This window comes from Schistosoma mansoni, chromosome W (assembly GCF_000237925.1).
Source record: "Schistosoma mansoni strain Puerto Rico chromosome W, complete genome".
Lineage (NCBI taxonomy): Eukaryota > Metazoa > Platyhelminthes > Trematoda > Strigeidida > Schistosomatidae > Schistosoma > Schistosoma mansoni.
This window is the reverse complement of record NC_031502.1, coordinates 15,690,123-15,703,507: the sequence shown is the minus strand read 5'-3', so window position 1 is coordinate 15,703,507 and position 13,385 is coordinate 15,690,123. Positions and strand designations below refer to the sequence as shown.

Genomic DNA, 13,385 nt, shown 5'->3' with positions numbered 1-13,385 from the left:
TGTGCTTTGTTTTTGATGTATCAATGTGCTTCAAGAGGAAATCGATTTGTAAACAAATTAATTAGATATTGTTTGCTGAGAAATCTCTTTGTTATTAATTTCCGAAACTGAATTTTACATTTATTGATGTGGGAAAAAGAGTTAAATCAAAGAAATCACAACCTTAAAAGATAATCTTGTAAAGAGGGTTGATATTCGTGACATTAACCAAAATGTTTGATTCAGTCCAATTTATGGTGAAATAAATGAGGTTTTACTACCAACAATAATCAGTACTGTACTATATCCTTATATACAATCTTTCTTTTATATATTACCAACACTAAATAAACTACTTCTATGAATCCGGTATTCATCTTTTTGTACTAACGAGGTATGGCAACTTGGACCGATAAATATATGTGCCTGGTACTACGTTGTAGCTGACTGACTGACTTTATTTAGCCGGAAATATCATGAACAAATGATTATATTTCCAAGTCATATAGTGAATAATGTAATTTGAAAAGGTTATTTATGGAAGTGTTTCCGATTTATTGTTGGCTTACTGTTAAATACCTATCCATTTGTTCTTTTTTTCGTGACACTAAGGTATTCGTTAGTTTATTAGTGTAGAATACAGTTTCCACGCTAGAAATTTACCGATCTAAAAATTAAACTTTGTAAATAAACGTTTCCTACGCTAACAGTAATCACAGTATGAGGTATTTTTAACTATAGCTTATATATATATATATATATCGGTTTGCGAAATTGGCAATCATTTAAAAATCATTGTTGATATCTGTTAAGCATTCATAGTTCGAGGGATCAAAGTGATAGTGAGAATCTCACTTATCAGTGAATGGCATTATCTCGACTGCCATTTTCTTATTGCTGCTATGAGGCGGTTTTTGAGTAACTATGACTACAACATAAAAATAAATATTTTTATTCACCTAAATTTATGTCACAAATCAGATGATCACCGATTTTATCATACTTCTGATGGAAATCAATTTGGTAAGTTTATCTCCACATTTTCCAAGTCAAATGCTTCTATAATTTGTGAATACCCCAGTTTCATCCACCCGTTTCCGGAGTAGCACGTGTATTGATAGGATAGACAAGGTATTGTCTGACAGAATCTCCCAATCACACAGCTCCGCCATAGTTTGATTTGTTTCGAAAGTATTCAACAACAGTTTGAATAGCCTACCGTCAAACGATTCTTATTAACAGGCGGATATGGGTCAATTACTTAAAACAAGTAGATTGCAAAACATCACATCAAAATGATATTCAATAATTAGTGAAAAAATGCTCTGTCTTAACCTCAACGCTGTAGAACTTCATATTAATTACTAAACAGGTCAACTCAATTCTCAGCTTCGCAGTTTGAAGTAGATTTATGAGATAACACAACTGGGGTAATACGAATGACAAATTGTTACTTGATTCTAAAGATCACAGTATTTGTTAAAAACATACTTTTCATCAAAGATTGAATAAAGTAATAAGTTTTCGATGAATTGTCTAGGTAAAGGGATAGACGGCAAACCTCAAAAAATTGTTTTCCTGTTCTATGCTTGTCTTCATTAATATCGGCCTGTTTGGTGTTTGACCTTTTAAACTAGCCCTTTGGCTCGTGCTCCAATGAAAGGATATCTTTATTATTGCAAGTAATCTGATTTTGAAGTTCTTTGTTGCTGACAGTCAATCGAATCTCCTGTCTGCAACATTCCGAAGTATTTACATCACTTTTTATCAAGCTAAATCCAGTTATACTATGTAAATCGTTTTATTCACTTCTGTGTATTATGATCTGTTTTCATATTTAACCTAGTTTACACCGTGGAATAGTGACAACAAATAATTTCTATCAACTGATAAGTATGTATGGTTTTTGTTTGTTGCCGGCAGAAATTGATGCTATCATATCACGTTATGCCAATGATGATGGGTTCAATTACTTAGACTTTCTAAACCACCTCTGTCCACCGAAATTAGAAGAAAACGAATATAAGTATCCAGAACGTTTAGCTACATCACAGAGAATAAATAAACTGAGTAAAGAAAAAACGGAAATAGAACCTGTAATGGGAGATGCTGAAGGTATTATGGATACACTGAAAGCAGAGGTATATTTACAGTTTTAGATAATTTCATTGCATAAACGACTTAATGAGATATTCGGAAATCAGATTTGTGCAATATATCATATCGATTTTCATTGTTTTTACCCTAACCATTGCGCATATCTGCCTTGCCGCTCTGAATTGTTAAAAAATTGTCAGGGACAAGTGCTTATCATCGCGAAATAACTTTATACACCTGACTATTGTAAAGTTTCTTCCAGGAATTTTTAATTCATCACCGTCATCTAGTAGAGGTGCAACCGATAAAATTACGAGACTGAGAGCAGGTAATTCAGCTTAAAAACCGGATAGGTGGACAGCGATGTATTCCCACAAGATTTCAAGAAGCCTAGTTCTTAAAATGCTTGTACGGAGAGACTGTAGGACCTGGAAGGAAGGAATGATATATGTATCTACTGCATTTATTATCTACAATGTGAACTTAATTTTTATTCAATTTTAATGCCTAGGTAACAAGGTGATCGAAAATCCGGGTGATGTTTCCCTGAATTGCTAAATGTTGAGGTTCGGTCACCCAAGCAGAAACACATCTTTCAAAAAAATAATACGTCTCAAACCTTATGGTTCTTGTGTCGTGTGAATTTGTGTCCAAGGTTTTACAGATAAGGTTTATAAACTCAGTGTCAGTTAACTCATATAATCTGATTGATGCGTTTAGCATAAAATAGACGAAAATCAATATGAATACCAACATATAAGTAATCTCAAATTGACTCCTAGAATTGAATTTAGCAAAATGAACGATAGCTACATTGAGTGGAAAGATTCTCCATCACATAATGAAAATTCCGTGCTTATCCTGATAAAAAGGATTAGTCAAAGTAAAAATAAGAATTATGGTGTTGCAGAGTGGTTTTATCAAGGAAAACCTAGCCAATACTGTAGTACACAGAAATATGGGGTTGAACTATTTTAAGAAATATTAGGCTTATCCTATAGTTGTTATGTACATATACACCTCCCGTTATTGCAATTTCTCTCGTTCATTACCTTTATTCATTTAAATTATTTTGTTTTATTCTCATAAGATGACTTGTAAAATATTTCTATGGGATAGTTAAATATACTGTTGTCGAAATATATATGGCAGTAGATGTAATGTCAGTGGGTTAACACGTCAACCATGTATTTTGTTATATCTACAACCAGTACGTTTGTATCTTTACTTGTAAATAATTCGTCATGCTGTTAAATCTTATTGTAGGTATACCGCAGAAGTCTAAGATTATCTGATTGGTTTCGCGATCATGATAAACTCAATCATGGATACTTACAAAGAATAACGTTTCGGCGATGTCTAGGGGTTCTCAACCTAAAAATTAATGAGAAAAGTCTAAGTATTCTTGAAGACAGGTACTTTTATTTAGTTCCTTTTCTACAAATAGCGGATGAAACCAGAAGGAATAATGAAAAAGTTATACAGTTTAATAGTGTTTTGCGTTTAAATAATTCAGTTTGTATAAATTAAACTTCATATAGAATCTGTTTTCTTGCATCACATAGTATGTGTGTATGTATTCACAATTGCAGTAATAATCTTAATTATATAAATGAGTGTCATTATCTGGTTGCTAAGGTACTGGGTTGATCACCTTAAATGATGGACACTGACTCATAAGGTCATGAGTTCGAATACAACTTCACCTTACATTACAAGTGCAGCTCAAAATTTGATATAGGAATTCATAATTTGACGTTAAGTAGCATCAAATATCTCAGTAGTCTTCATATAAGGGATTTATTGTGGCAACTAGTTTGCGAAATCACGTTCTTATAACCTTTAACATCAGTGATTCTACTAAAATGAGTACTTTTACAATATAAAAAGCTTTAGGGGCCAGTTTAAATGACATTATATTAGATCGAAAACCGAAATCTAAAATAAACAACGACAAAGTGGTTTCGTCTAAGGACCGTTCGTTCCGTAAAACATGTTTTGGACTGCCTACATAATAATGCCCACATTTTCTTTTTTATGTTAGGAAGTAACTCAGCAAAGCCAAATGTACGTCGTTATATTTAACAATGACTAGACATTTGGGAATGCACCAGGTCATTGTGAAACATGCAGAAATGTGGCCACAAATCCTTTAATCGGTTGTTCGATGATTTCATCTTATTCACGCCTCCTAGATAGTCACTTATTGATGAAGAAGTACAGACGACTTGTGGGATATAACAATATGCACTAAGTATGAGTGAAATGCACTTAAAGTTGTTCAAGTTGTTACAGTTTATAATGAAGTGAAACAAAACACTAATCAAGGCTATAATATTCCGGAATAACTAGCGCCTATACGATTAATTACTGTAATCCAATTGAACTTATATGAGATGCCTTGGACAAAAATCTAAAATCGGTTATTATAAAAAAGACGCAACATAACACTTTGTCTATAGGTTGATTTAATTTTACTGATACATTCTCACTAAATATCGAGGTAGATAAAAAAGGAACAATCAATTTCGTGAAAATATAACTCATTGGTATCATTTACTGTTCAATTTGGTGGTGTATTTCAGATATTTTTTAAAATATCTTAGGAATGGTATCACTTGAATTATTAAAAGCTGTTTCGATTGGTAAACTAAAGTTTAATGTGTAAAATGATAAATGTAACAGAAAAATTTAAACATTAGTTGCTACATTCAACTGTTTTAAAAGTAGGTCTGTTTAAAGTTTGTTCATAATCAGACGGAATAATTTACAGTTTTAGTCATTAATTACGTAAAAAGAGATCTACAAAGTGTGCGACCAGTAGAATAACAAATACATCAGTCATTTCTTATTCAAGTGCAATGAATTTATTAGTGTCTCAGTGAGTGGTGATACGAAATTCCGAACTATGGTTATCTGATGCTAAATGTGCCATTTTTAAGAGAGTGACATTACTATTGAAAAAATTTCTCTTGTAGCAGTCATAATTTAATATGTGATCTATGGGCATCGTATTCTGTTTATTTTTGCAGATACAAAGGTTCATTGCCTGATACAGTAGACTGGCGGGCATTTGTTAATGATGTTGAGACTGTATTTCAAACACCGAACTTAGAAAAAGATCCACTAATTGAACCTAGTACATATAAACCTGATTCATCAGTTGCCCAGAACCACTTGACAGCTGAATTAGCTAAATCTGCTGACGAGGCTATTCTCAAGATAGCAGCTAAAGTAAGTTATTAAAACAGTAAAGACAAATTCTGATGGTTTGTATCATTGTGCTTTACTGATGCTGAGTAATGCTAATGACTTTATTGAATGCCATAAACTTTGGCACAGTAAATAATTATCAGCACCAATTGTTAAATATTACGACAAATATCTCTTTAACATGCGTTTAAATTGCAATTATTTAAAACATTAAAAAATCGTTCTAACATTCATTATTAATTATAGTTCTCTATAGGTTTAGCTGCTACAACTATTCTTCTATCCATCATATGTAAGATCATTGAATTCCAATATATTTGTCTTTGGCTTCGCCAAAGGATAATATGACAAGAATTTTAGGATCTCTATTTGAGTTTTACAGCATTTAGTACTGCAAATAATTCGTAATCATTTTACCGTGTGTACATGAGTAGACACAGAGTTAGCATTCACATAATCATTCAGTTCAAAGGAATCTAAACCAGGTAGTATAATATTTATATAGTTGAGATATAAGTGGCCTAAAAGTTTGAGCAGGTCGCCGACAGTATTTCAAACCGACTGGATTGTTTACTTTTATTTTTTAAACCTTTTTCATACTTCTAGGTTAAACAACGTAGAATACTACTGTTACCAATGTTCAGTGATTTTGACGAAACTCATCGATTAACGGTTAATCAAAGTCAATTTCGTCGTGTTCTAACGACACTTGGACTCGGGGAGTCATTAACAGAAAAAGAATGGATTGCATTATATTGCAAATATTGTCATCAAATGGGTCTAGCAAACAACGTCAATTATCAAGCCTTTATTGATGATATTTACACAGCAGCTGGTATTGATCCGCGTATGCCGTAGTCATAACTAATTATGAGGAATCGTTAACATTATAGTACAATCTATGTTTGATTAACAAAAACCAAAATTTTAATTACTGAGCCAAAAATTCTATCCTATTAAACAACTCTATCTGTAGTGAAACGAACAATAATTGTTAGTTATGTGACACGAGGATAGGCGAAATACAGTAAATTGTTCATGATGACATACCAGGAATAAAAATATTTCTTGAGGTTTTGGTTGGTCTTAACAGTTAGGAAAGCTCTATAACTTTTGAGACAACAAATATGAATATGAATTTGTTCGTGAGACATGATACATTAGAATGTAGGTTTAGCCTACCAAGTGTGAAATTAATACAGCGAAATACAACCAACAAGAGAATTTGAGTGAAGTAGAAATTCTCCATCTGCACGTTTATAACAAGACAATTTGAGTGGATAAGTTTATTAAGGGTTCTTAGTGCCTATTCATGGCTTAAATCTAATTTGGAGATTTTAACGATGATAATAAATCACCACTTAAATGGTGACAGTTTAACTCAATAATCTGTAAGTATGTTATAATAAGGTTTAAAAGGTATACACATTTTTCGTATGCACTTCAAAAGCAGGTAGTTTAAAATGATGACTATCTAAGGTTTCGCTAATCTGTCCTCTTTTGTGGAAAATTCAATGTCAGTAAAAATGATTTCTGAATGAATTGATAGGAAAGTGTGTTCAGTTTCTAAAAGAATTAAAACAGTTCATCCATGCATAGATGCAAATTTTTATTACGTTTGAAACATACTCAAAGTCTGATCAGCCCTAATGGGTTAGTGTCTGACGAAATCTCAGCACGGATTCAAAAACCTCATTCGGCTTTTCCCAACCTACATCATCTATGGCGAATGCGGAATATCCGCCTATCAATTAAGAGACAAGTATACCGCGCAGCAGTTCGCTCTGTTCTACTTTACGACTGCGAAACGTGGCCATTGGGAGTAGAAGATACTCTTAAGTTACTAGTTTTTGATTACAGATGTCTTGAAAATATTGCTCGCATCTGCCGCGACCACTGGGTAAGTGACAGTGAGATTAGACGCAGGGTATTAGTTAATTATGACAAATCAGTTGATGAGGTTGTGAACCTTCATCGACCGAGATGGTTGGGCCACGTATTTTCCATTCCCAACCACTGACTACAACGGTGCTCAATGCTAACCAGTGTTGGAGACGGTTGGAAGAAAGTTAGAGGCGGCCAAACGAAAATGTGACATCAGTACATTAAGTCACTAGCTTCTAGTCCGAGTCATATTGGTAGATGCAGACCACTTATTTGGGGTCCACGCGACTATCTCAACCAGTGATTGGAGACCTGGGTGACATGGCTCAGAATCGATTACAATGGTGTATACACTCTTTGTTTTCTATAATGCCATGAGAAGACGAAGTTTACCAGAATTATGTGATATATTTGCGCAATACATTTCAAACAATCTAATCACACATTTCAGTCAGTCAGTCAGCTACAACGTAGAACCAGGCACATATATGCATCGGTCCAAGTTGCCATACCTCGTTAGCACAACAAGATGAACACCGAATTCATAGAAGTAGTTAATTTATTGGTGTTAATATATACTTGTTAAGACATATTTATATGAAAACTAAAGGGTCAACTAGACAGGTTAAGGTAAGCCGTAACAAAGAAAGAAAATAAAGTACACAAAAACAGTGTGATGACTACACTGGATAAGAAATCGGTATCACCAGGGTAGGTTAAGGGTAAGAACAAATTCTTTTTGAACACATAAAGTGAGTTTCAATTTCCGTATAGCCAAAGCTTCAATAAACCTTAGTATACGTCCTTGAAGGCTTTTATATTACACTACAAATGGTGACTTGATGTCAAACTTATGACCAGTTTCAATCAAATGTTTCGCAATGGAGGGAGATGTCTGTTTATTTTGTAATCTTATTTGACCATTGCATTCATTTGTTTCTGCAGCCATTTAGGTATGTGTTCCGCCACCCTTAATTGCAGATCACGATTGTTCCTCCCTATGTACGTGTTACCGCACATACATGTAAATTGATAGACACCTTGGGATGTGACACAATCGCCTATGTGCTGTTTGGGTTTTTGGTGAAACATAGATCCTGTCTTTTCAATAATGACAAGTTGGGCTGCATAAAATGTCCTGTTGATGGCTAATTTCAGTCTCCGTTTCAACATTGACTATTTGAGTCGCCCCTAAACGGTAACATAGTATAAACTCGCTTTTTGGATGCCAGAAGAGTTATAGGTCTAATCGTATTACAAACCTTCCAGCAGTTTATGAACTTCAATGAATAACCATTATTCAGTAACGAATCACAGTTAAGAGCTTCGTCTCCACTTCAATAGTATCTCTAGTACAAATACGATTGATTCTGTTGAATAAGCCCTTTATTAATCCACGTTTGTAATGAGTTGGGCAGTGACTATGGAAATTAAGATAATGCCCTGTCCATATCGGCTTTCTATATACAGAACGTTGGATGAAACCATCATCTCTCCTACTGATCAGTATATCTAGAAAAGGAAGTTGGTTGTTCTTCTCTTCTTCGCACGTAGGAGAAATATGCTTTTCACTTGTATTGAGTTCTTTTAACAAGCGGTTCACATTTTCACATTTATCTCCTATAATTATGATGTCATCAACGAATCGCTAATACAGACACATCTTTCGAATTTAGTTTTCAGTTAGATTTCCAACATACCCCATAAACACATCAGCCAGTAACGGTCCTAAAGGACTACCCATAGCTAGACCATCGATTTGTCGAATCGGATGTTGATTTTCGATTCAGACATTTGTTTTCTCTTAAACTGTGATAATAAAATTACTTAATACCTTTCTTTATACGAACCAATTCTTTCTTTCTGTACTATATCTTTATACACAATCGTTCCTTTTTATATTAATACCATTGAAGTAACTACTTCTATGAGTTTGGTGTTGATCTTGTTGTGCTAATGAGGTATGACTATTTGGACCGATGCATATATGTTCCTGGTCCTACGTTGTAGATGACTAACTGATTTTGAGGCCTCTGGTTGAAGATTGGGAAAACTACACTCATGTAACTTATCATCTTATCTAGTCTACTTATAGTGTAGAATTTTGAAAAGCAGTAAAAGTATAAATTATGGAAGCTATTTACACAAATGTAACAGTTGAATTAGCTGTTACCTCGACATATTTTCAAATCAACACTATGCTGAAACACAATGGTATGGCTCTATTTCAATACAGTTAAGATTAAAAAATGACTAAGCGAACAGTTTGAATAAAATATGGTATAAAAGTAAGTTTTAAATTTCCTTAGTGTAATGGTACTTTTAAATCGGAAGTATAAAATACACTTTACATTCATGTTATTAAGCAACAACACGTAAACAGTAGCTTACACATTTTGCGCTCTTATAATAAAAATGTGAGAATTCACTAACTGAATTGTATACCCGGATTTTCTTTGAAAAACATTCTGTTTCAATTATCCCATGTAATCGAGTGAATTCGATTTAGTATCTCGATGAAGTCATTCAGTTCGTGTTAAACTCTGAAAAATGTTATTACAGAATAACTAACATTTTCAGCCCCTTATGTTGTAATATTTAGCACCACTTGATATTTATCTATGCATAGTTCGATTTGTGACATGGAGGTATTTAACTGACTAGTCTGCTAATAATCTGAACTTCGTTTGACCCTTAAAAACGAAAAAAATCTTTGTAAATTCTTGTGACTTGATGGAAATAACGAGGCAATCCGCGCAGGATGCACATACACCAAAAGAGACCGATCATATTTCGTCTTAAACATCAATGCGAAGATTTGGACAACTGATACAAATGAATTAAAATTAAAACAGATATATTAAAGTGGTTCTTTAAATAACTTAATATTAAAGCAGATGAAGATCATAATAAGTAGTGAAAATAAATAAATATGATAAACATATTAACTGAATAGTTTTTATTGATACAAACATTGTTCTCAACTGAGATACAAACTATCGTTTAATGTGGGTAATATACAAGGTGTTGATTTATAGGAAATGTTGTTAAGTATCAGCATAAATTATTAGTAAACGGTAAAAAGGAGTATGAATCCAAACAATGACGGCAGTAATCAGTCCGAAAGATAGAGGTTGTAAAATATTAAGAAAATAAACATTACTTCAGCGATCAACTCAAACTGTCTCATGAAAATACTACTTCAGAAAAACAATCCAAACACCAGCTCAAATATTGCTGAAAGCTTTTGAACTAATGATATATGAAAGCATAAATGAAACTCAACCTGGTCCATCATTAAAAAATTCAACAGAGCAACGTAAAATATCAAACGTCTTTAATTTCGTTTACTCCACATATCCATAATTCCTAGCATGTTATTTAGAGGTTTATATAGAGTATGATGATAGATAAAGGTATATACAATCTCGAAAAGACGCACGCTATTTCAAAGACAAAAACCAATCACTTTTAGTTATGGATTCAAATGTCTTATGACAGACGCAGATAAAAATTGGAGAAACAAATCGTAATTTCCATGTATAGCAGGGACAAACCGTTTGGATATATTAATTTCGAATAAAATAAGGTAAACTGTAGTATTGAGTCACTTAGCTCTTATTATTACTGCAAACTCAACGACTGCATTTTAAAACATGGTAAAATTACGTTAGGACAACACATTAAAGCGAACAGTTTCTTATTAGTAATTGAGATAATCGACTGTGTTTCAACGGATGTCAGGAAAACCAATTTTAGAATTTTGGTGGCTAGCCTTGAATAATTAAATTAAAGGTACACAGTGTACGTTCATTCTTTCTAAAACAACTTATGATAGACAAGTTCATAGTACGGGTATAGGATCACCTTTATGCCCTATTTTATTTGGCAAGATTAAAAAAAGTGGAACTCTCAAGGAGATTGATGATAGGTTGGATGTCATATTCATCAACGTCGCTTAGAATATTCTCAAAGAGGAGAAACAGTAAGGCAAATTAACAGTGTACACTCGGAAAACATGTTTACTCGTGAGAAGCTTGACGGTAAACAGAATTTCCTCGATGTTTTGTTAAACTGAAAGGAAAACGTGCTTATCAGTATACGCGTGCATAATTAACGTTTACTTGAGTGTTGTTACACAGTGATTTTTTAGCTTCTTACCTATACATTACAATAGAAACTGAATTAAATGCCTTTCCAGCAGAGCGACAAATGCTCACACGACACTAAAAATAAAGAACTGCAGTTATACATAATTTGTTGATTGGAATAGATTACTCACAGAGTCTTATGAATAAGCATATAACAATGGTCAAGGGAAAATCAAACCCGATGGACTGTTTGTAAAAAACCTTTCTTCTTGAAGCAACTATTCAACGGGAATATAACTAGTCATGTTTGATACGATAGACTAAGCAGGGATGTGAAAAAGACTTCGTATGCAGATAATATCTATTTGTCGTTTTCCAGTTCCTAAATTGAAGAATATGTTTCCTGGTCTTATCGTCCAAATAGGTATTTATGAGTTCAACCAGTCATGTGGAGAAAATCATATTAACCACTTACTTACTTGTGTTTTCTACCTCTCGTGGAGGAGCATAGGCCGTCCACAAGCATTCTCCATCCAACTATGACCTATACAATTCTCTCCATTTGTTTCAGCTGTTATTTATTCTTTTGATGTCTGCTTCCAGTTGCGGCGCAATGTGTTTCTTGGTCTTCCACTTTACATGTCCCCTTCAGGATTTCAAGTTAGTGCTTGCCTCGTGATGCATTTTGATGCTTTCCTCAATGTACATCCTATCCACTTTTAGTGTGCTTTGCTGAATTCCTCTACAGTTGTAAGCTGACTTGTTCTCTTCCACAGTAGACTGTTGACGAACACTGAGTATCTTGCGTAGACAATTGTTTATAAATACATATCAAGTGCTTTGCCAATCCTTGTATTTACATCTGTATAATAATCTTCTTCTTTATCGATGATGCAGTCCAGGTACGTAAAACCTTCCACCTCTTCCAGAGCACCTCTACCAAGTATAATCAGACTGGTGCTCACTGTGTTGTATCTGAGGGTCTTGTTACTTTACTAGTGTATGTTGTGGCATACTGATGCAAAGATTGCTGCTACACTGGCTGTCTTCACGCGCATTTGTTTATGTATGTGGGATAGAAGACCTAGGTCATCTGCAAAGACCAAATCATGAAGGTGCATCGAAGCTGTCTATTGTATACGACATTTTCCCTCAGATTTTGAAATCTTCATAATCCAGTCAACCACGAGAAAGAACAAAAAAGAAAGAGTAGGTAGCTTTGTCTGATACAGTTCTTCACTTGTAATGGGTTTGTTAGCTGTCCTTATCGCATGAATTAACAATGTAGTCCATTGTATGAATTCCAGATGATGTTGAGAAGTTTCTCAGGTACACCATATCGTCGGTGAAGTTTCCATCATGTTCTCCGATCCACGTTGTTGAATTCGTTCACATAGTCGAATAAGTTGATATATAGTAGTGAGTTCCACTCAATTGATTGTTCAACAATCATCCGTAGTGTCACGATTTGGTCTGTGAACGACCAACCCTTACGAAATCTGGCCTGTTGATCTCGAAGCTGGAAGTCTACTGGATCTTTCATTCGATTCAACAACACTCTGTCGAAAACGTTCCCTGGTACCGGTAGTAGTGTGATGCCTCTGTAGTTCTCACATTTGCACAGATCACCTTTCTTCGGTATCTCTATGAGATATACTTCTTTCCAGTCTGTCAGTGGCACTTGTTCTTCCTTCAAAATCTTCCTGAATAGAACGTGGAACATGTTTGCAGTTACTTGTATGTCTGACTTCAGTGCTTCGGCTGGTATATTGTCAAGTGCTGCTGCTTTCCCACTCTTGATTTGTCTGACGACCGGCCATCCTGATTTCTTCAATCGTTGGTGGGTTGGCATTTATAGGAAGGTCTGTGTGTGCTGCTTTGATGTCCGGTGGGTTAAGTGGGACTGGCATATTCAAGAGTTCCCCAAAGTGTTCTACCCATCTTTTGCTCTGTTTTTAAATTTCAGTGATTGGCTTACCTTCATTGTACTTGACCGGTGTCTCTGGTTTACTATATTTCCCTCCCAGTTTCTTCATTGTGCCATATAGTTGTCTGATCTTCCCTCCTCTTGCAACTTTTTCTTCTGTCGTTGCTGGGTCTTCCACGTATTTCTGCTTGTTG

The 13,385-nt window shown here is 34.4% G+C and overlaps 1 protein-coding gene across 1 annotated transcript in view; it reads left to right on the top strand.

The window, feature by feature from the left end:
* Smp_142140 (hypothetical protein) overlaps positions 1 to 6,147 on the top strand; it is a gene marked incomplete at both ends in the record, with an annotated part of 22,067 nt that extends 15,920 nt beyond the window's left edge. Inside the window, 4 exons of the mRNA XM_018788732.1 lie at positions 1,873 to 2,120; positions 3,343 to 3,491; positions 5,109 to 5,310; positions 5,896 to 6,147. Coding sequence (XP_018654245.1) covers positions 1,873 to 2,120; positions 3,343 to 3,491; positions 5,109 to 5,310; positions 5,896 to 6,147 — 851 coding nt within the window. The remainder of the gene's footprint in view (positions 1 to 1,872; positions 2,121 to 3,342; positions 3,492 to 5,108; positions 5,311 to 5,895) is intronic.
* Between the last annotated feature and the right edge of the window lie 7,238 nt (positions 6,148 to 13,385).